The sequence below is a fragment of the Oratosquilla oratoria genome, chromosome 2 (assembly GCF_046742065.1).
Source record: "Oratosquilla oratoria isolate Oo_2021 chromosome 2, ASM4674206v1, whole genome shotgun sequence".
NCBI lineage: Eukaryota > Metazoa > Arthropoda > Malacostraca > Stomatopoda > Squillidae > Oratosquilla > Oratosquilla oratoria.
Window position 1 is genome coordinate 65,803,446 of NC_134778.1, and position 26,641 is coordinate 65,830,086.

The 26,641-nt window shown below is 39.4% G+C and overlaps 1 protein-coding gene across 3 annotated transcripts in view; it reads right to left on the reverse strand.

Moving 5' to 3' along the window:
• The window catches only part of shop (sulfite oxidase), a 44,386-nt gene continuing 17,745 nt past the window's right edge, over positions 1-26,641 (reverse strand). Inside the window, exons 1-11 of one of the 3 annotated variants that reach the window (XM_076209969.1) lie at positions 24,960-25,060; positions 23,462-23,514; positions 19,503-19,702; positions 14,277-14,456; positions 13,011-13,121; positions 11,731-11,890; positions 5,837-6,023; positions 4,446-4,577; positions 4,131-4,323; positions 3,122-3,325; positions 1-315 (exon numbers count right to left, since the gene is read on the reverse strand). In XM_076209969.1, coding sequence (XP_076066084.1) covers positions 20-315; positions 3,122-3,325; positions 4,131-4,323; positions 4,446-4,577; positions 5,837-6,023; positions 11,731-11,890; positions 13,011-13,121; positions 14,277-14,456; positions 19,503-19,702; positions 23,462-23,490 — 1,692 coding nt within the window. In that variant the 5' untranslated portion in view covers positions 23,491-23,514; positions 24,960-25,060 and the 3' untranslated portion in view covers positions 1-19. Of the gene's footprint in view, positions 316-3,121; positions 3,326-4,130; positions 4,324-4,445; positions 4,578-5,836; positions 6,024-11,730; positions 11,891-13,010; positions 13,122-14,276; positions 14,457-19,502; positions 19,703-23,461; positions 23,515-23,690; positions 23,830-24,959; positions 25,061-26,641 lie in introns of those variants that run through there. The other 2 variants (XM_076209974.1, XM_076209966.1) reach the window with 2 other exon arrangements.

The window sequence follows — 26,641 nt, forward strand, 5'->3', positions numbered from 1 at the left end:
AATATAACTACTCTGTTTACTATAATTTTACATTGACCCTATGATAAGCATTAGCCAAAACTCCTCGTAGATTCCAAATGTTATCAAAATTCTCTGGCTGCACATTATACTGTGAATCCACAGCTTTGGCGCACAGCTGTATCTCTTTTGCATCCTTGGATACAGGAACATAAGCAGTAAATATGCTCCATCCCCAAGCCCGAGGATGCTTAGCTTCATCAGACTTTAGTTCATCTGCCGCTTGCCAGGTCTTACCACCATCCGCCGAAACATCAACTCTGATTATTTTCCTTCCGCCACCACTCCACGCATAACCTGAAACAGAAATGGTATAATTATAATAATATATAAAAAAAAAAAGAGAGAGAAAAGGCATCCTATACTATTTTAACTTCTTCAAATAAAAATATATTTACACCACACAAATTCAAGCTATTTTGGATAAGATTAATTTGGAGGTCATTTTTCCTTAAAAGTTCACAATTAACACTGTTCACTTAGAGCCTGTGTTAGAATTAGAAACAGAGTGAATGGTCTGAGGAAAAGGTGGGACTGCATTAGGGATGTGTCATGTCACCATGGCTGTTCAATGTGAACATAGATAGGTTGGTATGAGAGGTAAAGACAAGGGTAATGGGCAGGAGAGGAGACTGGAGATGGTTAAAGAGGGTGGAAAAAAGTGGAAGATGAGCCAGCTGTTGTTTGCTGACAACACTGTGCTTATAGCAGAATCAGAGGAAAGGTTACAGGACTTAGTGACAGAGTTTAGGAAGGTATGCGATGGGAGAAAGTTGAAGGTAAATGTGGGTAAAAGTAAGATGATGAGATGTACAAGGGTAGAGGGTGGCAGTGAGGTGGAAAGGAGAGAGGCTGGAGGAAGTGGATAACTTTAGGTATTTGAGGTCACATATGGCATGAAAAGAAGTAGAGGTGGAGGTAAACTATAGATTGAGAGGAGCAAGGAAATGCCTTGGGGGGATTACAAAGTGTTATGAGATACTAGGTAACTGGGAATGGATGCAAAGAAAATATTGTATGAAGGGGTGATTATGCATATGGCATTGTATGGAGCAGAGACTTGGAATTTAGGGAAGGCAGAGAGGAAAAGTTTAAATGTGTTTGTGATGAAATGTCTGAGAAGTATGGTAGGGGTTACTAGGTTGGATAGACTGAGAAACAAGGTGGTGAGGAGGAGAGCAGTTGTGGAAAAGGAGATGGACGATGGAGCTGATGAAAGAGTATTGGGATGGTTTGGACACATGGAAAGAATGAGTGAAGAAAGATTAGTAAAAGAGGTGTGGAATACAGAGGTGGATGGAGTGAACTTTAGGGGATGACCGTGGATGAGATGGATGGATGGGGTGAAGGGGGTGCTGAGCAAGAGAGGAATGTCTGTTGAGCAAGGAAGGGAGAAGACAGGAGATAGGGATGAGTGGAGAATGTGTATGGATGATATTGTTATGCAAGGAAGGGAGGGATAGGGGATGGGGGGTAGGGTATTTTGACGCAGCCCAAAGAGATTTCTTCCCATCTTCTCTTTTCCTGCATGAGGGAACAGGGGGGAGGTCACCAATTGAGTGAGGTGGTCTTACTGTGGATATACTGTGTCTTGCTGCATTGCATTTGACCCAGGGCAGTTGACGGATACAGGGATGACCTGTCATCCATGAGGAGCTGAGATGGGAGGGGTGGTGGGAGTGAAATGGGTGGGAGTATGTACATGCCTCTGACTTGGCTATCTCCTTTATTAGGGGGAAAAAGCTCTCGGTATATAGATAAATAGACTTACAAGGTTCAACATACAAGGTAATGACTGCATAATTTTTATATAGTCAATACATCAAGGACATGATGTGGTGCCATGTCTTGATGCATTGCTTCTGACCCAGGCAGTGGGCAAGCATGACCCTTCATCCACAAGAGGCCAAGATAAAAAGGGAACTAAATAGATGATGGCTGGTTGTGGGTCAGGTGACGGGTGGATGCATGACTTGGCTGGGCCACACCCCTTTATGGTACATGTACACGCAAGTAATAGTTGTGTGGCTTCAGTGATCCCTACAGACCAGAGTCACACATCGTGTTTTTATGACTGGACTAGTTTCCACTTAAAAAAGAAAGCTGGTCCCCTTTACCGTTTTCTTTCTGCTACTCTCTTTAAATCACTTTTATCATCCCTATGATTTCACTACTTAATTTTTTTTCTTAGACTCCTGTGGTACAGGACAAGAATACCATCATGATCATAATACATGGTCACAAAAGGCTACTAAATGAAGCTGAATGGGGCAATTAAGGAACCTTCATTTTATACTTTTCTCATACAGAGCTACAGCAAAAAAGTATACTTTAACTTACAGTCAACCCCTTACAATGGGGGGTGAGGCTTTTATATATGGACATGTGCGCATACAGGTATGTCTGTGTATTTACAATATATGTATGTATAGATGTATCTATGTATGTATGCGAGGAAATGAGAGAGGAAAGATTAGTAAAAGAAGTATGGAACAGAGAAGTGGATGGAGTGAATATGAGGGGGTGACCAAGGATGAGCTGGATGGATGGAGAGGGGCATTGGGAAAGAGGGGGGGTGTCTGTTGAGGAAGGATGGGAGAAGACAGGATAGAGGTGAGTGGAAAATGGTCGTGTATGGATGATGTTGTGGTGCATGGAAGGGAGTGGGTGGAGGATGGTGGGGTGGGGTGGGGTGAGGGAGTATGTGTGAATGATATTTTGATGCAGTCCAAAAGGATTTCTCCCCCATCTTCTCTTTTTTTTTGCATGAGGGGATGGAGAGGGAGGGGATCACTGATTAAATGAGGCGGTCTTGCTGTGGGTGTGGTGTTTTGCTGCATTGTTTCTGACCCAGGGCAGTGGGCGAGATGCAGGGATGACCCATCATCCAGGAGGAGCCAAGAAGAGGGAGGGAGGGAGGGAGGGGTGGTGAATGTAGAGTATGTGGGGATGAAATGAATGGAAGTGGATTTATGCCTTGTGACTTTGGCTACCTCTCTTGTTAGGGGGGAAAAAGCCCTTAGTATATGTATGTCTATATGTACTGACAAGTTCAACTATAACAGAGCTCCTAATACCTAGCATAACTTGGCATACATCTTACCTCTAACTTTCACTTTGCCTTCCTCGTTAACCTTAATTTTTTCTCCTTCTACTGGATCACAGATACCAGATATAACCGGTAGTTCCTGGATAGCTGGGGACTTCTTGAAGTCAACAGTGTCCCAGTCAACACTTGGAGCGAAGCCTTTGTAGTCATTCTGCTGCCAATGTGCATCAGACTCATCCTTGGACACTTCTATTCTTCCTGTGAAAACAATGTCAACTTGTTTCTCAAAAAATAAAAGAAAGATATAGATATGTAAATAAATAAACTAAATTCTAATTCGCAAACTATAAAAAAAAATCCAGGAGGTGCTAAGATAAGAGGGAGGGTGGAGGGTTGTGGAGTGTATTCAGGGATGGAATGGGTGGGAATGATTTTATTGCCATTTTTTTGGCTACCCCCCTTGTAAGGGGAAAAAAGCCTTGGTATATGTATATGGATAAAAAAAAAATTCAAGTATCTCCACATCCTCAGTTATCTACTAGTAACAATTCCATGTTACATTCAATATTCTAATGCTGTATTTCATGAACTTAGAAAAAAAAAAAAAAAACATGCAAAATTTATTTTTCTAGCCTACTTTACATATGTGGGCTTCAAATAAGTCTGGCACCAATGATAAGCACCTGCAAGTAGTGGCCCTTCAAGATGAACATCAGAGACCCAACACCTCCCAGCCCCCAAATTCAAAACCTGTCAACACCCACACCTCTATCTGGGGGTCTGCGGGTGTAAACCCGGGGAGCTGACACTGTCTCATCTCCCAACTGGACTCCAAATCTATCAACTTCAACCATAACTCTTCCATCTTTTAGTGCACAAGCACACACATGCAGAAACACTCAACAGAATTCCCCCACACTAATGCTAGAGAAATAATCCAACATTTTCTTCCCAATTCTCTGCAAGGGCCCCAAAAATGGTTACCCGCCACCACGGGGCTGCAGGTTTCTAGTTCGCAAAACTCGAGACAATTATCACCATCAAACCATTTACAAAAACTTACCTAGCCATTTGACATTACGCGCTCCAACTACACCAGGAACGATGACCCTGATTGGGTAGCCATGATCTCGTGGTATTTCTTCTCCATTCATTTCATATGCTAAAATCACATCACCACGAGGATCCATGGCCTTCTCAATTGGAATGCTGGCTCCATATGGCATGTTACCAGGATCCGTGTCCAAACCTTCAAACTGTAAATAAGACAAAACTTGTGGTGCAACACAAAACTCATAATACGCCATCAAAGTATGTAAACTAGTTATCCGTTCAAAGGCCATATACATAAATGTGTAATCAAATATCTATAACAAACCTGTACATGAACGGCCTCCGTCTTATCTTCGTCAAGTCCCGCAGCTTTCAGAACATCATAAAGTCGTGCCCCACTCCACGTGGCATTGCCAATCGCTGCCTGGCCCCAACTAAGACCTTTCACTGGCTTCACCTGCACAAATGTTGCAAATAACTGTATAATAGAGAATTACAAGAATACCAAACTTCAGAATAATGCAACTGAATTTTAACAAGTGGGCATTTCATTTAAAACACTATCCAAGTGTCATGTGTAATTTATAATTGTTGCCACAAGTTTCTCTAACAAAAACTCATGGCTTCAAGGTAGCTCAGAAGGGTCCCTAGGTTCTTTCACAGATCTCAGAAGAAAATTCTTCTGTGTTGTGTGTCATTCACCATGGCCTTGGATTATGTGTTGGACTCATGATCAACTGCTATTTCCCTCCTGGAGGAGAGCTCACAGCTCATATATGACTGACCTATGGGTAATGCTATATCCTTACATGCACACACACCCCCAGCTCCCTGCCCACGAGAGTTGGAGTAATGACTTGTAGCACAGCGATACTGAAATTATTTCAGCCCTGGGCGGCATTCAAACCTGGACCTCTGTAGTGGAAGCCATATGTGCATGTGTATGTGTATGCAAAGGTTGAGAAAGGAGAGAAAATAGCTAAATTAACCTCTTCGATACGAGTCAAACTCTCGCAGGCAGCATCAGCTGCCTGATGTACAATGATTCAATGATGCACCACAATACTCATGTTATAAAATATAAAGTTACAACTGTATTACTTGTTCTCTTTCACTCTGAATATGAATACATACATACATATACCAAGGCTTTTTCCCCCTTACAAGGGAGGTAGTCAAAAAGGAAAAGGCATAAAATCATTCCCACCCATTCCATCCCTGAATACACTCCACACCCCTCCACCCTCCCTCTTATCTTAGCACCTCCTGGATGACAGGTCATCCCTGCACCTTGTCCACTGCCCTGGGTCAGAAGCAGTGTCGCAAGACAGCACATCCACAGCAAGGCCGCTTCATTAAATCGGCGACACCCCCTCTCCATCCCTCTATGCATAAAAGGAGAAGACAGGGAGAAATCCCTTTGGGCTGCATCAAATTTTGCTCACACATACTACCTCACCCCCCATCCCCCCACCCATTCCACCTCATGCATCACAACATCATCCATATACAACCATTCTCCATTCACCCGTCTTCTGTCCTCTCCCGTCCTTCCTCAACAGACATTCCCCTCTTCCCCAAAGCCCCCTTCACCCCCATCTATATATATCAACAGCTTTTTCTCCTTTACAAGGGAGGTAGCCAAAAACATGAATACATGAAAAGAATAAACTCTGCCTCTCAGAATAAACTCAGCCATAACAAGAATTGCCTAACCTTGACCATTTCAGATCTTCTGTTCCCAGCACACTGGATGGTAGCTGTGACTGTATATTTGGGGAATTTCTTTATATCTTCTAGAGTTAATGCCTTCTCCTCCACTTCAATTCCTGAAATTTCTAATTCATATTCAGCTGGGTCTATCACAGGTACTGGAAGATGATTGCGAACATAGAAAAGTTCACTGGAAGAAAAATAATAAAATTAAAAAGTATACACACTTCACATTGTCAAGACAAGTAATATGTACATAAACCAATACATTAAATACCTACAGTTAAGAAAAATACATATTGTAAATTGCAGTTGACTAGTGGGTGTCACACACACACACACACACACACACACACACACAAACACACACACACACACAAACACACACACAAACACACACACTCTCTCTCTCTCTCTTTCTCTTTCTGCAAAAATAATCACAATAACACATGACTAAATGATATTGCAGAAACCACAGGGCAAATAAAGTCGGAATACTAAACGTTTTCATCTATTACGACATCCTCCAAGCACCCCCCCCCACACAGACACAGGATATATCTCCTGGAAGGAGAATGTCTGTCAAACAGGAAAAAATACAAAAGATAAGAATCAAGAGGAAAGCTGAAGATAAATGTGGGTAAAAGTAAGGGGTGAAAGTGGCAGTAGTCTGGAAGTGAGCATTAAGGGAGAGCGACTGGAGGAAGTGGATAGTTTTAGATACTTGGGTGCAAATGTGGCAGGAAAAGGTGGAGTGAAGGTGGAGGTAGAATGTAGATTGAGAGAAGCGAGTAAATGCCTTGGTGGATTAAAAAGTGTAATGAGGAATAGACATCTGGGAATGGATGCTAAGAGGAGACTGTATGAAGGAGTGATTGTGACAACAGCACTGTATGGGGCAGAAACATGGAACGTAAGAGAGGAAGAGAGAAAGAGTTTGAATGTGTTTGAGATGAGGTGTCTGAGAAGTATGATGGGGGTTACTAGGCTGGATAGAGTGAGAAATGAGGAGGTGAGGAGGAGAACAGGGGTGGAAAGGGGGTTGGGAGATAGGGTTGATGAAAGAGTATTGGGATGGTTTGGACACATGGAAAGAATGAGTGAAGAAAGACTAGTAAAAGAGGTATGGAAGGCAGATGTGGAGGGAGTGAACATGAAGGGACATCCTAGGATGAGTTGGATGGATGGGGTGAAGGGGGCTTTGGGGAAGAGGGGAATGTCTGTTGAGGAAGGACGGGAGAGGACAGAAGATCGGGGTGAATGGAGAATGGTTGTATATGGATGATGTTGTGATGCATGAGGTGGAATGGGCGGGGGGATGGGGGGTGAGGTAGTATGTGTGAGCAAATTTTGACGCAGCCCGAAGGGATTTCTCCCCGTCTTCTCCTTTATGCATGGGAGGACGGAGAGGGGGGTCGCCGATTTAATGAAGTAGCCTTGCTGTGGATGTGCTGTGTCTTGCGACACTGCTTCTGACCCAGGGCAGTGGACAAGGTGCAGGGATGACCCGTCATCCAGGAGGTGCTAAGATAAGAGGAGGGTGGAGGGGTGTGGAGTGTATTCAGGGATGGAATGGGTGAGAATGATTTTATGCCTTTTCCTTTATGGCTACCTCCCTTGTAAGGGGGAAAAAGCCTTGATATATGTATGTATGTATGTATGTAAGAAACAATTGGAAGTGATCGTCAATAAACGAAGAAAAGACAAGGCTCAAACAAGTGGCTCTCGTCTGTTCCATTGACAAAATAGAGAAACAAGCTGTGGTGAAGAACTGGGATGGAAGGACAACTGGCGAATGGGGCTGATCAAAGAATGCTAGGATAGCTTGGTCATATGAAAAGAATGAGGAAAGCCCAGCAAAAGGGGTGTGGTAGGCAAAGGTGGATGGAGTGATGTTCAGTGGTAGGTTGAGAATGGGATGGGATGAAGGCGGCCTTGGGTAAGTGAAGAACGTCTTATCAAGCAGGGAAGGAAAAGTGCAAGCAATGGGTGTAAATGGAAAGTAGTTGCAGACAGATCATCCCTATCCCCTGCTGCACCATTCAGGCCAGTGACAATGCAGACAGATGGCACTTCCACAGCTGGTCCTGACAACAAAAGCTTATCCCCACCATTCATTATGTGATGATATCCACCCACCTCCCAAATTAAAAAATTAGAAAGAAAAAAAAGTAATGGAGCAGACAAAAACATTTCTTTGGGTAACATCACTTTATCTACTTACAATCATTTATGTGTTTTGAATCTGTCATGCCCCACCCTCCTTTTGGTGATTCACCCTTGTCTTTGGACCACCTGTTGGACTCGTGATCAATAGCTATTTCCCTCTCGGAAGAGAGCTGGTGTGTGTATACATTTAGTGTACAGGAAAGGAACAATGATTGTGAGGTCCTGTTTCTTGCTTTTCAATTTGCCATACCTATGTATACCTATGTCTGTGGAGGAAGGATGGGAGAGGACAGAAGATAGGGGTGAATGGAGAGGGGTTGTATATAGATGATGCTATGATGCATGAGGGGGAGTGGGTGGGGGATGGGGGGGGTGAGGAAGTATGTACGAGAAAAAAACTGACGCAGCCCAAAGGGATTTCTCCCCGTCTAATCTCTGCATGGGGGAACGGAGAGGGGGGTCGCCGAATTGATGATGCGGCATTGCTGTGGATGCGCTGTGTCTTGCGACACTGCTTCTGACCCAGGGCAGTGGACAGGATGTAGGGATGACCCGTCATCCAGGAGGTGCCAAGATAAGAGGGAGGGTAGAGGGTGGAGGGGAGTGGAACATAAAGGAAATGGAATGGGTGGGAGTGGTTTCTATGCCTTTTTCTTTTTGGCTACCCCCAATGTAGGGGGGAAAAGCCTTTGGTATATGTATGTATGTATGTATACATGCATCCATGTATGTGTATATGTATGTATGTATACATGCATCCATGTATGTGTATATGTATGCATGTATACATGCATCCATGTATGTATGTATGTACGTTTGTGCGTGTGTGTGTATGCATGTATGTATTTACCTAATTGTAGTGTACAGGAAAGGAGCAATGCATGTTGGGTCCCATCTCCTATTCCCTAAATTTCTAACATGCCTAGACTCAAAATCATGTACAGTTCTAACCTAATCTATATCTTTGATTTTTAATTATCATATTTAGATTTGAACTCGTGTGTTGTTTCAGCTTAGGCTACATCATCCTCTAAGCTATTCCATATATTCATAGATTCATATGGATAACTGCATTTCTTCACATCTTTTTGACATGTTGTCTTTCTTACTTTACTTCCATGACCTCTTAAAGCCCTCCCCATCTTTAATCAGGAGATCTCTTCTCTCAATGCAATCTAACCCCTTTAGTGACCTGAACACTGTAATCGTGTCACCTCTTTCTTTTTGATCTTTCACAGTTGGCAGACCCACGACTTTTAGTCTTTCCTCATATGGTTTATCTGTCAGGCTGGGGACCACTTTGGTTGCTGTCCTTTGAATTCTCTCAAATCTTGCTTACATCTTTCACTTTGTGTGAGGACCATACTACCAACACATATTCCAGCCTTGGATGTATCAGGGTTTCAACGAGTTTTTTCATCACATCTTCATCCATATGATGGAATGCCGCTTTAATCTTCTGTAGTAGTCCATTTGTCTCTCCCACAATCCTGCTGATACATCTGCCTGGTGACAGGTTGTCTTTTATCAACACTCTGAAGTCTTTCTCCTCTTTTGCTTTTGTAATGTGTTCGCTTCCCAAGGAATAGTTTAAGGATGGCCTTTTGCCACTATTGCCTATTTCCAGTACTTTTAGCATTTTTTGGCATTGAACTTAATTTCCCATTCTTGGCTCCATGCAAAAATAGTATCTAGATCTTTTTGCAATATTCTACTGTCATCCTCATTTTTCACTCATGATCTTTGCATCATCTGCAAGCATGATGGCATAGCTTGTCATTCCTTCCATCATGTCGTCATCAACATAGACAACAAACATTATTGGTGCAAGCACTGAACCTTAAGGAACTCCGCTCATTACTGCTCTCCCACTTGACATCCTTTCTTTTACTTCTGTCCTCCTGTATCTTTCCTTCAAAAAGACTTTAATCTATTCTAATAGTTTGCCTCTCAGTCTTCCAACATGCTCCAATTTCCACTAAGTTGACTCTGAGGTACTTTATCAAATGCCTTCTCTAGGTCCAGGTACACACAGTCCACCCATCCCTCACTCTCTCTTGCAGCACATCAATCGCTCGAGTAAAAACTTAAAACCTTCACTTTTCTCAAAAAAATTGCACTCTTATGTGAAGACTGATTGGAAACCTTCATTCATTATTTCTGCCTGAGCTGATGCCTCTTCAAAGACCTCACCATCTACTATTAACCCCTTCCATACTATGACACCTACGTAGGCATCATGAGGCACAAATGGTTATATGAAGATGCCAGTGTTGGCGTCTTGATTATATTTATTTTGTAATTGTAGAGTGACCCTCATTTTCTGTGAACTGGCTTCATCATATTTTCTGTGGTTATTAACATTCAGAGTGAATGAGAATGAGTAATACAGCTAGCTGCAACTTTATATTCTATAACACAAGTACTGTGATGGATCATCGAATCGTCATACATCAGGCAGCTGATGCTGCCCTCGAGAATTTGACTTGTGTTGAAGAGGACTTGGCGATTTCTTCTGTGTTTCAATTTACCATTTGAAAACCTGTAAAACTGTTTTGGTTCATCTTTGCATTTTTGAAAATGAACCAAAATGGTTTTATAGGTTCACAAATGGTAAATTGAGACACAGGGAAGAAATCATCAAGTTAATAGTAAATGGTGAGGTCTTTGAGGTCTATGTACATATGCATGTGTGTGTATATATCAAAAATTTATATCAACTGAAGAAAAAATTAATAATAAAAAAAAAATAAAGTTAAAGGTTATTGGTATATATACAATTCCAAGTCTCTACACCATAAAGCACTGGTCAGACCCAAGTTACGAAGTATTCTTTGATGAAGAGACTCGCCTCCATTCATGAAAAAATTCTGGTTACACTTAACTTCCAATCTCCCTCCTTTTTACCATTATCCTTAAATCTCTCCTTTACCATCTCTACCTCCACCTTTTTGGCATGACACTGTCCTGAAGGAAAACAGCACAAGTCACTGTTGACAAAATCCAATACATACAGCACCCACGGTACAACCTCCTCTTTGCATTCATCCCAAAGTATCTATTTCCCATAACACTTTACATTCAGCCCAAAAATTTACTCTCATCATTTACTCTTATACTTACTTCACCAGCACTCCTCCATTCACTGCCATATGCAACCCCAGATGCTTCACTCTATTTGAGAACTCTCACCCTTAACACCCACTGCAGCTGCCACCATGACCACTTTTCCTTATACATCTAATTATTTTACTTATGCCTAAATTCACTAATGACTATTTTGATAGAGGTGACTGGAGAATGGTTGTATATGGATGATGCTGTAATGCTTGGAAGGGAGTGGGTGGTGGATGGGGGGGGAGTGAAGTAGTATGTGTGAATGATATTTTGACACAGCCTGAAGGGATTTCTCCTCGTCTTCTCTTTTTCTGCATGAGGGGATGGAGAGGGGGGGTCACCAATTTAATGAAGCAGCCTTGCTGTGAATGTGCTGTGCCTTGCTGCATTGCTGAGGGCGGGGTGGTGATTGGGAGTGGAGTATGTGGGGATGAAATGGGTGGGGGTGGATTTATGTCTGACTTTGGCTATCTCCCTTGTAAAGGAGAAAAATCCGTTGGTGTATGTATATAACTAATTTGCATATATCTTCTTCAATAAAATGTCAATAAATAAATACCATACATGGGCTCTACAAAAGATACATGAACATAGCTTGACCAGAGTCATACTTTGGAGTAATGAGATTATCCACTAAAAGTGGTAGAGGTGGTTCAGCATTAAATGGCTTTTTGGACGATGGTTTCAGGGATATATGGCGATAAGGTTCACTTGCATAAGGGTCATCCAAGTCTTTGATTGAAACACCCACATCTTTCTTTGAGAGGTTACCTGCAACATAAGTAAATATTAAATTGTATAAATAAATGTACACAAAAGTAATATTATATATAATGTGTGTATATATATATATATATATGTATATATATATATATATATATATATATATATATATATATATATATATACACACATTCACAAATTTCACAAGTCACATGTCCCTCTTCCATACTTACATACTGTCAGCTCTATCCATGTGATAAAATGGATGGAAGGTACAACGGTGAGCCACAAAACCGATTCCAAATATCAAAAATAAATAATACAAAAATCGACTAAAACATATGAATCTGTTTTCCCTAAAATAGTGTAGACTCAGAGGTAACTTGATACAGGTCTTTAAAATTCTAAAGGGAATTGACAACATCAAAAGTGACAAAATTTTCACATTGAATGAGAATCAGACAAGAAACAATGGTCTCAAACTGTCCGGAAATAGATTCAATTTGGAAGTAGGTAGAAACAACTTTGCCAACCGTGTAGTTAATGTATGGAATAAACTTCCTGCACAGGTAGTGTAATGTAGTTCAGTTCAAAGCTTTAAGAATCATTTAGATAAACACCTAGGTAAGATGCTGTAATGATTATAATTTATCTTATATCATTTGTTTTTGTTTTGTTATCACTCATCTGTTTGATTTTCATTTATTATTAGTTATATGTCAATTTATTATTATTTACTATTTACTTGTTTGTTTATTATTTAACTATACCTATGCATTTATTTATGTATTTTATTTGTTATTTACATTATTATAGTTTTTATTTATTATTTTAGTATTATCAATTTTTTTTTCGCATCTGACCTAGATATGGACCAAAAGGTGTCCTGTTGGCATGCTCTGCCTTTGTAATCCTTTGTAAGGCCATCAAAGCTAACAGGCAGATCTTGAGCCCAGTACTACAGATACTAAATGTCAGCCCATTATATGAGGATAAACAGTAAGGAGACGTTTTCTGTCTATTCCACAAAATCACCATATACTGGTACCTTTCACTGATCTTAAATCAAGACATTTATTCTGAAAATCGGAACTTAAAAAAATAAATCAACAAATAACAATAACATTACAACTGCTAACACCTAGTAGTCAACTTAGCATCACCTTACCTATTCTATACTTCTCCAGCAGATCCAAAACAAATTTGTGTTTGTGGACCGAGTACAGGGCCCAGAAGGGCTCAACCGATCCCCCAGCACCCATCATTATCTTGTCTCCACCTGCAATTAAGAGTTATTCATTACACACCCATGGACAATATATAGAAGTAGCCAAGTCAGAGCCATGTACCCACTCTTCAGGTATTCATTCTCCTTTTCCTTCCCATTCACTTTGTTTTCTCTACTTTTTGCACTTTTCCTCTTCCTCTCAATTTCCCTTCTACCAAATATTTATCTGACACTTCCCCCACTCTCTCCCCTAAAAACATGAACAACCAGAAATCTTCCTACCCTTCATTTGGATACTACTACCTAGTCCATTAACTACTTTGGTACAATGACGCCTACATAGGTGTCATGATGGCACAAGTGAGTACACAAGGATGCCAGCATTGGCATCTTGATTATATATTTTTTGTGGTTGTACACGAGTTACCACCCTGATTCTGTGAACTGGTTTGATCATGTTTTCTATGTTAATCATTACTCAGAGTAAAAGAGAACGAGTAATGCAGCAGCAGTGATTTTATAATGCGAGTAGTGTGATGCATCGTACATATGGCAGCCAATGTTGCACACAATAATTTGAGTTGTACTGAAGTGGTTAATGCTAACAACCACCCTTTCATCCACCACATTCTCTCTGCTATCATTAACTCCCTTTCTAAACACATCTACATCAACTATCCACTATTTTTACCGGGCATCCTAAGATTCCTTACAACTCTATTGGCTCATCCCCTACTCTAGCACCAAGATCCTCCAACACCACTACATTTACACTCCTCCCAAAACTTTCTAAGCTCTCATTTATATTCATCCAAATGGCCTCTCTTTCCTCTTTACTTTTCAGGCCCATACACACTTAGTAAAATCACAACTCCCAACCCAGTTTCACCTTCAACCACATTAACCTTGAAGATACTTCCCTCCACTTCACAATGCACTTTCCTATTTCATTACTCACCAGCAGAGCCACTCCTTTCCTCCCTCGCCACTTATCACCCCCAATACTCTCCCCACCACACTCCCAAACTCAAAATCAACCCTCCCTTTCAACTTAAGTTTCACTTAATGTTAACATATGCATCTTCTTTCTCACAAACATATTGCCTATCTATTCCTTTTCACTCTCAACTACGCTCGTTTAATGACCCAAATGCTACTGGTCTGGTCAGAGACCCAAACCCTCTTAATCATACATTGTTCACTAACCTGGGTGTTTCTTAATGAAGCTGGTGATATCATAGACCCCCTCTTTGAATGCAACCCAGACACCTGCTTCCATGTCATTGTGCTTTGCCACATCATCCAAAGAGTACTCTGGAAGTCCTTGAACCCAGTTTCCGTAGGCATCAACTTCAAAGTCTGAGCTATCTTGAAGACTTGCAGCATCTGTAGAGTCAAAAATATCTACATTAAGAATACACTCCAAATGTGATATATTGAGCGGGCTAAAGGCAACACAAGTTCAGAGTAAGATAAAACCTTGATACTGAAAAACAATAACAATTCATGCTTATGCAATGTGCAGTGGTGCAAAAAACTCTTAGTTTTACCTTTCAGTATTGCATGGTATCAATGTGAATATTAATACAGGAAAATAAAAGAAAAAAAAGAAAATATCATGTTCTCAGAATTTTATGTGCTTAGGTTTGGAGTTGGTAGGCACAAGACGCATCAAGAAGGAAGAAGCTGGAAAATTTAGAACTTCCATTCCTTACCCATGACAACAGTTACCGCTACAGTTTGAGCTTCAATTTAATAGGATCACATTCAACAAACTCCAATTTACCAGAACTATGAAAAAATAAACTTTGAAAACAAACTCCAATTTACCAGAACTTTGAAAAAATAAACATATGAATAAATAAAAATTCTCCACTTCTCAACTGTGAAAAACCAAGGAAGGTCTGAAAGGAAGACTTCAACCAGAACCCAAGTATTAGGGTCACTGAATGTGTTGATGTGGTATGGATGAGAGTACAGGGAAAGGCTATTGGTAAACTTGTTTTAAGATGAATGTGTTTGTATTAAGTGAAATGAAACCAAAAAGGAAAGGTTGATCAGAGTTTAAGAACATAGTATGTTGGATGTAAAGACCGTCACTGCTGGTAAGCGATAGGATTTGTACATGCACAGTGAAGTAGAAGTAAGTATCATCAAGGATAATGTGGGCAAAGGTAGGAATGAGATGGGAGATGAGTGCACTTCAGAGTACCTATGACTGGTAGAAAGACTAGTGAAGAGGAAAGAAGAGCATCTTAAAAGTGATTTAAAAAGTGTGTGGAGAATTTTGGGAGAAATATAAATAGTGGTGCTTGGGGAGCTTAATGTTTGAGTGGATGAGCCAGTAAATGGTGTATTTGTGAGGTATGGTATGGCAAAATGGAACAATAGATATGTTGGAAAACTACATTGAAAGGAAAATGATAATAACAAATATTGTGTTTACAAAGAAAAAACATATATATATATACACATGGACCATATTGGTTGGTGGAAGGGTAGTTAGGATCAAATTAATGGATTATGCAGTGGTGCCCAAAAGGAGGACTGGAAGAGTTCTGGAAATATGTTCAGATGAAAGGGTAGTAGACTGTCTGACTTATATCTGGTAGAAGGGAAATTAAAAGTGGAGTTTAAGCAAAAAAAAAAAGAAGAAATTGGAGACACCGAGGTGCTGTAAATAAACAAGTTAAACAGGATGAAGAAGACGAAGATGAGAGGTGAATGAAACAAGGTGGTAAAAGCATAAACATGGTGTTGGTGTCCAAGAGGAAAGTGGATGGGAGATGGGATAGACTTTTGAAGAATTTTGAAAAAGGATAAGATCAAGTTTAGGAAAGAAGTGAAAAGTGCAAGGTGAAGCAATTTGGGTAGAGCAGAAAGGGTGAGGAGTGCCAATGGTCAAATGTTAATGGAAATAGTGGCAGCAAGCACTAGATGGGTAGAGAATTTAAAAAAGTTGATGAATATAAAGGGAGAACAAGGAGGCTTTGCCTGTGGCAGTGGGAGATGCCAGGATAATGCCTGTGATGGGAGAAAAGAATGATAGTGCTATGGCAAAAAAAGGAGGCAACAAAGTGCACCAACAGAAATGAAAGCTGGTATGGCAACTAGGTTGGATGTTTATTATGGGGAATGCCTGACAAGAACTATGAGGCTATAGCAAATTAGGAGGTAGAAAATGTATTGAAAAAAACAAAACTGGGTTTAGATGCTTATCATTGGGAATGACTGACAAGATTCTTTAATGTGTACCTATGGGAGGGAAGTGGGGTGGTGGACTGGAGTGCACGTAGTTCCTCTATTCCAAGGGAAAATGGGACATATAAATGCAGTAGTTTTAGAGGAATCAGTCTGTTTTAAGAGCAGATGTTAGGAGTATGGGAGGGTGTTCACTGAGAGGCTTAGGAAGGGAACAGAGGGAATAATCAGTGAAGAGCAGTGTGGGTTTTAGAGGTGACTAGGGTGTGCAGATCAAGTTTTTCCAGCAAGACATAACCAATACTTTTTTTTTTTCAATATTCTCTGATTTATTTTATCCAACTGCTCCCTTCCACACCAGCCTCACCTCCACTTTAAATACCCTACCAATTCTTGAGCAACTGTCTATTTCTCAAATACTATGTCCTTACCACACTACTCAGGTCAAGGAGTATGCAATGAGGATCAGCTTTTCCACAGCAGAACTGGTTTACCCCCTAATCACCTATTCAAAATAATCTAAGAAGCAGACGAGAAAATCCCTTCAGGCAGATGACCCTGATATCCACCCAGGACCATAACTTGCAGGTGCCCATTGTTGATCCCTGGATGTATGAGAAACCCCAAATACAAAAGGCATTCTTCAACAGCAGTGTAAAATGTAGAGCCTTTAATGTTCTTTGCATTATAATTACTGCATTTTTGTATGTATTCTCATCATACATATTCAAAAGTATGCCTTTTGTCCCAAGGCTGCTATTAAATAAAAGCTCAACCTGTATTGTTGTCTTTTTCACAATGCTTAATTGAACATGCTCTGAAAGACTGCTTCTCACTCACTTAAAATAACTAAACTTTACCGATCATACCCTGACTGACATCTTCAACATCTCCTGGGTGTACATTGGCATCAGAATGATCTGGAAAAGAACACAAATAATTCCCATCCTGAGACCTAACAAATCTCCAGAAAACTCAGCATCTTTCTTACCATATCCAATTGACAGAGAGACTGGTCTTCAAAAAAAATCAAAGCACACAATTACCTCCCCAAATCAATATGGATTTAAAGATCATTGCACCAACACATTGCTCAGAAATCCTCCTCACATTGCTCATAAACTTCACTCAACAAGTACTATAAGGACTTTAACTAAAGGAAGTAACACCAGACAACTATAATGGTAGCAACAGACAATATGGCTTTTAACACAGTCCCCAGGCACGTCCTGTCACAAAAGACCTTAGAAACTGAAACACGATAATGATAAATAGCCGACAATCCTTCTGGCTGGCAAACAGTGCAGTGTCAAAGAACAACCACCTATAAGGGATCAAAAATGGACTCCCCTCAAGAAGCAATACTATAACCAAGTCTATTTAATCTATGAGTGACCTTTCCATGCCAAACCTCAAGTATAATGTCCAAACTCTCACCTATTCAGATGACCTAGAAAATATTGCCCAGCACAGCCACTACAAAATTACACCCAATAATGCTATTATACCTTGACAAACTAGAACTACAACCGAGTACAAACAATGCCAGCATCCCCTCAAATCATTAGTGACATTGTATAACCCTAACAACCATGAACAGTAGATGCACCTAACAGTTGGACCCTCTTTTGACACACATCCTTCAGTCCACACATCAAAGGCCTCACAGTGAAAACATTCAAGAAATTAAACATACTAAGAACGATAGCAAGCACAGGTTTCAGACAGCAAGGGGAGGCACTTATCACTATGCACAAACAATTAACATAAACCACACATGACTATGCTTTCAGAGCATGATAATCAACTAATCAATTTGTTACCCCTGGTCTCTCTTACAGAAGACCACAGTGGCCACCACGAAACCAGCAACAGCATCCTGGCTGAATGGTCACTTAGCAAAGAGATACTATTGTTGTCTAGGGAATGTTAGTATGTGTTCTGTGTCTTAATAAATAAATAAATTGCTGTAGTAGAACATTACACTCTAGAACCAAAAACCTTCCCAGAGAGCAGCACACGAAAACAAAAGGTACACAATTCTACACAAGAGTACTAAACCCAACCCCCATTCCTTACACCATACCACAGAAGCACAATTGGAAAACTACCCCTGTAAAATAATATTCAAACATCCACAATAACCTGGCACTTGTAACCTAAAACACATCCACACAAACACATGCACACCCAGATCACAAAACAAGCACTCCTAGACCAGCACTCAATTCCATACTCCACCAGACTCCCTCAGACATCAACACAACCAAGGAATCCCTCCATACAGAAGTGAGAACCACACTGGCACTATAGCATTCAAGCCACCACTCTGCACTGAAACAGTACCAACACAGAATGAGCCCAAAGAATATTGCCCCAGATGCAACCACTATACAGAAGACAAAAGTATGCCATCCTACATTGCCACACTCACTAAACACAACATAATCTCTTCTTTAGGTGAATTGTGGACCAATCCAAGGGCTGCTGCCAGTTACCTAGGAACCTTGGTCTCCTACTAAAAGACCCATATCAAAACAGACCTACTTATCAGGACCAAAATTCATTGAAAATGAATAGAAAACTACACAACCTAACTTACTCCAACCTGAGGTTGGTACTAAGAATATCTAATTTGACCCTTTATTCTCATTGCCTGATAAACCAAAACCAAACTTCATGTGTATGATGTCCTTTTACCAATTTTTCTGTTTGCAATAGACTAATTGTCAAATGGGAATTACACTTTCAGTTGCGTTGACTTTTCCAAAATAAAAAAGTTGAGTGATTTTGATCCTAGGGACTATAGACATCTTGATACATTTCTTTTTTTAACATAACCTTTACAGACCAATTGGAGGAGGGGGAGGGCAAGGAAATGGGAAACAGAAAAAGCGAGATTTTTCCCATTTAAGGAAGTTGCAAGCCCTGTCATCTTTAATGGGACCCAACCAGTCAGAGGAGAGGATGGGCCCGGTTTCTTCACTCACAACTATAAAATGCAACCTAATGGGACTAGTGGTTAGGAAAAGTTTGGAGAATGAAAAATGGGAACAAGGAATAATTACAAAAAAAAATGAAAAATGGGAACAAGGAATAATTAAAATAAAATAAAAAAAATTATCAATTTTTGTTTATGACTGCTATCCATAAATATGGCATGAAATTTCCTACAGAACTGACTGTATCAAACTAGTTCCTGTAGGATTTCTAATAACAACCATAACTTACCTGCACTGTACTCATTCCTAAGCCAGAGAGCAGAACCCGTTCCAATGCCTAAGACACCAACTATCCAGGCCACACCAGGCTTCTTTCCGTGCACGAAAGACCAATTCCCACTACCATCATCTCCAGAGTACTGCTTATCATGGGCAGTGCTTGCACTGGAAGTTAGAATACGAAGCTTGCTGGCACTCTGAAGCAAACACCTAGAAAAGTCATATTTACGTGTTAGAACTAAGGCAACCTCTGATACCAACATTGTTTTTGTACCAATCATTTCACAGAGGGATCAATAATAAGTACCTACAAGAGTTAGAGAATCAAGCCCCTACTACCCATTTTCAAAACATGTTATAACCTTCATTCTCATCCAAGGGTGCAGCCCCTGGGGTCTGAAGCTCAGTCTCTCTTTACCATCTTTCACTGTATCTTATCCTTTTCACATGCAGAGAGCTCAACTGCAACTGCCCTTCTCTTCCTAAGTTAGTGACATAGAAACAGTTCCACACTAATACAGCAGACAATGTCAACATTTCTTCTCATAGACATCAAGGAAAGACCCCAAGGACTGTTGTCAGCCACCATGGGGTTACAGTTTTCCATTCAGTGAAACACGCTACACTAACATGTTTGCAGATGATGCAAAAATCATGACAAGAGCAAATGGCTCAAAAATACCATCATGAATTATTCAATTGGAAATGAAAACCACATAAGCAGAAATGAATGACGTGGGAGTGTTGTTCATGGATAACACGTCACCTGACAAACATCTTAGGTTATGGGTAAGACATACAAATAGACAAACACAAACAGGTTTTCATTACATGAAGAGATGATCAAAAAGTATATCTAATCCTAAATCAAAATATGCAGCATCAGTATGGCTTCTGTACAAACTGTAAGATATAAGCAGGATCAAGAGAACAGATAATGAACCCACTGCCCCAGGTCTCTCTTGCAGGAAACCTGTGGCCTCCAGTTTGACCCCCACACACCACTCAAAGAAGACATGTGCTGCTGTCTAACTGGATGAGAACAAAGCAGTGTGGGATGAAGTGTTCAATGTGTGGTGACTGCACCTTGGACAACACAAGACTGTATTGGTACTGCATCCATGCTGGATGGTGGCCTGAAAACAAACAAGTGATTCTTGCTTGTAGGGGGAAGTGATTTCTCAAGAGCTAATTTCTCAGGGATTTGGTACAATAATGTGTTTGAGGGTCAGCATTGGAGTGCTTGCTTAGACACCTTAACTTACACTTTCTGGAAAGACCAAGTGTGGGGTGATCTAATAAAGGTATTCAAATGAGCCAAGGACTTTAACAAGGGTGATGCACACAGTCATCATATTTAGACAACAGTGCATGACTTGTAGTAACAGACTTAAGTTGGGCAAATTTAAATTTAAGAAGGAAATAGGCAAGAACTGGTTTATCAATAGTGGATAACAAATTTAATAGACTTGGTAAACACATAGTGAGCACTAAGACAATTGGTTGTTTTAAGAGAAGGTTAGACAACTTTATGGATACAGATGACAGGTGATAAAGAACATGGAACTGCTTAGTGTTTGCCTTATGGTCTTTTACAGTCTTCTACATTCATGTTCTTAATATCTTATTGCTTTCCTACATATTTATTAGAGATAGGTGGTATACTTTTAGAGTCTGTTTTCATTTTGCACATTTATTTTATTATCTTCCCGTTTTATGGGGGTTTGTAGATTTCAAGCCTGTTTCAGAGAAGTACTTATTTATGATCCTGTATTGGTACTTTGGTGATGTTTCAATTCTGAGTGGCTCCCAATGCTTTTATGTTTGGAAAGCCAGGTTCATTTTTGTTTTCTATTGCTTCTACTGTGTTCTACATTTACTTGTAGTTTGTTTTTCCATCACTGGATTCTGTGTGCTTTTGATTTTTTTTTACTGTTGGTTTCAATGTTATGTGATATATTTTGTTGGATTTTTCTTCCTTTTAAATTAATATTTATTATGAAGGATACTATTACTGGAATATATTCAGGGAGTTGTATTTTTTATATAGCTTCTAGGAATGCATTCCTTGCTAGCTTTCTATATTAGTAAGTTCTCCTGTTATGTTTCCTATGTTTGAGTATTGGGTTATATAAAAATTCTCCATAGACCAGTGACCAAATTAGTTACCATCTTTGCAGATAAACTATAATAAGAGACTAGAAGCATTAAAACCACCATTGTTATAATTATCATTATATAAAAGAAAAATACTTGATTGCAGAGTTCAAGTCAATGAAGAGAATCGACAAAACTCTGATCTCTAGGTTTGGGCTTAAGGGGGTCACAATGTCATGGTAACTAAATGTTCAAGAACATAGGTCTAAAGGACAGAAATATAGTCATCTGTACAGATATTTTAACTCATGGAATAACCTAAATGATATAGCACAGGCTAAGAGACAGGACCAAAAGAACATTGTTCCTTTCTTGTATACTATCCAGTCAAACTGATTTAGTTAGGCTAGGTTCATCTAGATTGGTTTAGTTTTTAAGTTTTAGTTTTTGATTTCAGTGTACGATCATTTTACAATCGATTCACGCCAATACAAAGTCCAAATCTTTGGATCAACAAATAACATGATTAACAACTGTGTGAATATAGACCGAGTCATGGGTAAGAACATACTATGGATACCTAAAAAAGCCTAATAAGGGGCTTATTTCCATTCAGGTTAGGTTTGGTTAAGAACCTGCAGCTCAACAATTACTGGCAATAGTCTTCCGATTCTCCTATAAATTTCTCTAGGAAGAAGTTTTGGACATGGAGGTCATATTAACAGGACTACTTCTATGCCACAGGTTAAAACTAGAAGGAAGGTTGCAGTCACCAGTGTAAGCTCTCCTTGTATGAAAAGATGGAGGAAATAGAGAAAGACCTTGGACCTAGGACAGAGACAAGTGTGCCAGCTGCACCTCTAGACAAAGGCAAGGAGGTGTTCGGTTTTGAAAATGGGCACCAAGGAGGTGCCACCCATCTGGTACAACCACCACTCACAAGTACCCATCACTGGTCCCTTGGTTAGGTTAGGTGTACACATAGCAAAAATATAGCTAACCTACTAAATTTACAGACACCAGTAACAACTGATAACCTCTCCATTGTGAAACCATGCCCGATAAACACTTCACTTCACTGCATGAAAGATACGCAATTACTAAAGATCTACATATTAGAGAAACTGCATGTTTATATATGCGCTTTCTGACAATCTGGCAAGACTGACCTTTCTGCCCTTACATGTGAAAGATTTCATTATTTGGGTAAAACTACAGAAACATGCAAGCACAGATAGTTAACATGACACTTACATTATCCAATAGCTACTAACCTAATCTAACCACTCCAAACGTAAAACAGATCTTTCAAATACAAAAAAATAAAAAACTGCTTGTATATTGGTATTACTGGTACAGGACCATAATTTGCCATGAAGACTAAAAATAATGTCCTTTGTGGTAATTTTATGTCAAGACATTTGAAGAAATAGATCTCACAAGAGCAGCAATGAAAAAGGTTAATCTATTTGTAAGTGAAAATGTAAAATAATATCCTGTTATATATCTCTACACTACTATACAGATTCCGCAATAATAAATTCCTATAGTCATGTTCCAGCAAGCTGACAGCTTGAATATAAGGGTGTTGAGACTACAGTTAGCTAGAAAATAAAGTAAAATGGCATTTGCTATGACTATCTACAGTTTGGGTACAGAAAATGTCATTTACATTTACCTTTTTTTTAATAATCATTCAAGCAACTGCCTATGAGAAAGTATAAGCTCCTACCCTATCACAACATACAAACATCATTAGTATGATGTTTATGGATAGAATACAAAGCGGTACACACATCTCGTAAGGAAAAAAAAGTGGACAGTGACAATGCGCTTGCAAACTATATACAATGTAATTACCAAATTCCTTACCTTTTGTTCCATATTGCCCTAGGAAACATAGTAGTAACTTTCCGAAACACAGTCTGCGGAATCAAGAGACAGATTTACATTTCACTAAACGACAATTAATTTATATAGGTTAATCTTGGCGAATGTATGTATGGTAACTGCTCTAGATAACACTTGTTTTATTTTCTAGACTCTAAACAAATTCACAAATGAATTTATGTTTCATAATGATAATAAACACATTTCTTACCAAAAATCATGCTAACAATTCAATCAGTAATAAATAAATAAATCAAATGCTAATACATGAAATTGCAGTGTCACTTGTTGGACGTACACCTTGCACGAATGCCCGCAAGTGACGCAATAAAATGAACTAGCGCTTTATTTGGAAAAACATCTTGGCATCTGGCCGAAACGAAATTGAATTTATTATATTAGCCTCGTTCTATGTTTCTTATGTCATTTAATTCGAATGTCAATACTATACTTTCAACGTCGATATTTTCTATGCCGATAACTGATATTCTAAACCAGACAACACAGCGCCTGTTATTAAAGGAGAGATTGAACAGTTAGCCTGTACTCTTACAGGTACTCACAAATGACCTTCTAGAAAAGGCCTAGGGTGAAAGCCTATGCCTACACAAACTGAACTTTTGGTCGAGTAAATGTAATGTGGAGGGACATGAAAAATTTTCCGTTTTTAAAATTTCAAATCATTGCATTTTCCGCTAAGCATTATATAATCTTATTCCTTGAACCATTCACAAATGATTTCCTCAGTATGTGAATAGTGCACCACACAAAATTTACAGGATTGTTCGTAAACAGAGGAGCTGAACCTGGTACGTCCTACCTCACTCACTGTTCTAAACGCAGTAATAGCATCGCAGAACTGAGTACTAACTGAAAGTGATCAATATAATTTATTTACTGTATCTCATGGAACATGTACTGTACCACTAGTGGTTATATGCATACATACATATACCATGGACTTTCCCCTCTTACAAGGGAGATAGCTAAAGTAAAAGGCATAAAACCAAACATACCCAGTTATATACACTTCTACTAAATGAGAGGAGGAGAGTGGAGCCTTGGAAGTTGGAGGTGGAAAGTGTGCTATTCACCCCCCCCCCCTTTTTTTCGATGACTTTCCAGTCATATAAGAATGTTACGTGACTACAATCCCTAATATATGGACTGCATAAAAAATAGTCGTAGTGACTAATTTTAATTATAATATTCAATTACAATTAATGTCTAATGATACAACAGCAGAAAAATGTACTTGATATATTTAATTTTTTACAAAATGTGAATATTCCTTCTATTATAACAGAAACGACAGAAAATTACCAATGATAATTCAACATCCACATCACAACGTTAAACGCTACTATATATTGCGCACTTAGTTTTCATTGACCTGCTACAATGTAAATGTGATATGGTCCCCTGTAAACGTCTTTAACATTACCTAGATAGATAACGACACCCAACCATTCTTACATACCTTGTCGTCCTTTTGCTCTTCACACTATCTTCAGCTATCGCCTACCGACTGCTGAGCACACTCCACTCACCGACAGCCTCCGATGTGACAAACTGGAAATTGTTGCCATCAACAACTAGGCTGTTTTTGCAATTTCCCAATCTATTTTTAATGTCATATAGAGAAAATGTTTTGTTTGTTGAAAATTAATATATTCTGGGAAAATGGCATTGCTATTTGACCATATCGTGGACACTGATCTTTGTGACTTTTACTGTGACATACGGGAATCCAATAGGATTATTGTATATATATTTAAGTACAGTATAATACATTCAATCAAATAGTTTTTGACAGTGACGAAAACCACATTTAAACTGTGGCATGACTGGCCCGACAAGCCACACGATGTTACCATATAAAAACTATATTAATTGGCAACGTTGGACGAGGTGCGTTGTGGTAGGCGGTTTCGTCCTGCTGCATCTATAATGAAAAGAAAGTTCGTATGCTGCGTGCTTGAGTTGCTTTTCGCGCAAAGACGCTGTTGTTCATTTAGTTACATGCGTGTGTGTGTTCTGGAGGGAAGCAGAAAGTAACTATGTAGGAGGAAAATGCCTAGTGTTTTAAGGAGTTTCGAACGTTTTGAATGTGGAATGTGTAAAGATGAAAATTGGAAGAAGAAAATATAGAAATTTAAACTGGAAATGGAGATGCCGGGGTCGAAAGTTGAAATGCAAACGGCAATGGACAGTGAAGGAAAATTAAAGTTCGACAACCATTTTGCAAAAGTCAAACTAGCTCTGCAATTGAGGACATAAATGTTTAATATGAACTGTTTGCAGACGTATTTTTGAGTGGTGGAAAATGTAAACAACTTCATTGTGGCGCTAAATTGAAAAAATACGGTTTTGTAAAAATAGAGTAAAAATATTGAGAACCAGGGAAGTGAACTTTATTATTTAGAAAACGCATATGATACACTATATACTGAAATAGGTAAGTCAGGAAATATGAATAGTGTCTTGAGTTAATAAAGAAAATATAATTATCAAAAAAAAATTGGAGAGGGCACACTAGGAGGATGAGGTTTAAATGAGAGATCATGGGATACCAAAAGAAGAACATGAAATAGTCGTTGCATTGGAGGGATAAGGTATCGTGAATAGAGTAAATGAGAGACAAATGAGTGTAAAACTGGATAAAATCGAAGACACCGAACGTGATCAGACGAAGAAAGGGTTTTTAGAAATAACTGAAACGAAACACAAAGGAAAGTTAATGAAGTAGAAGCATTGTTGGCCGGAGATGTCCTGAACGATGGAGTGGAAGAAACATCAACAGGATGTAAGCAAGTGCACGATGAAATAGAGTTTGGGGAGTAATTTAAGGAAGGTAAGAATGCGTTTGAAAGATCAGTCTGGAGATGTACATCTATTCGCATACAGGAGAGAGAGAAGAACGATCATTAATTGTAAAATGTTATCTGGTAAGGATTTTGTAATAAGTTACTGTTTGCGGACTAAATGAAGATGAAAGGAGAAGCTAACTAGGAGTAGGAACAAGAATTGTAGGGTGTGGAGGGACAGGAATTTCAAGAATTCAAAGAAACTATATATCCGAGGAAAAATATAATAGAGAGGAGAGGTCAAGTGGACAAGATGAATAGATTGTGAACTGCTATGGATATGCTGGCTACATCG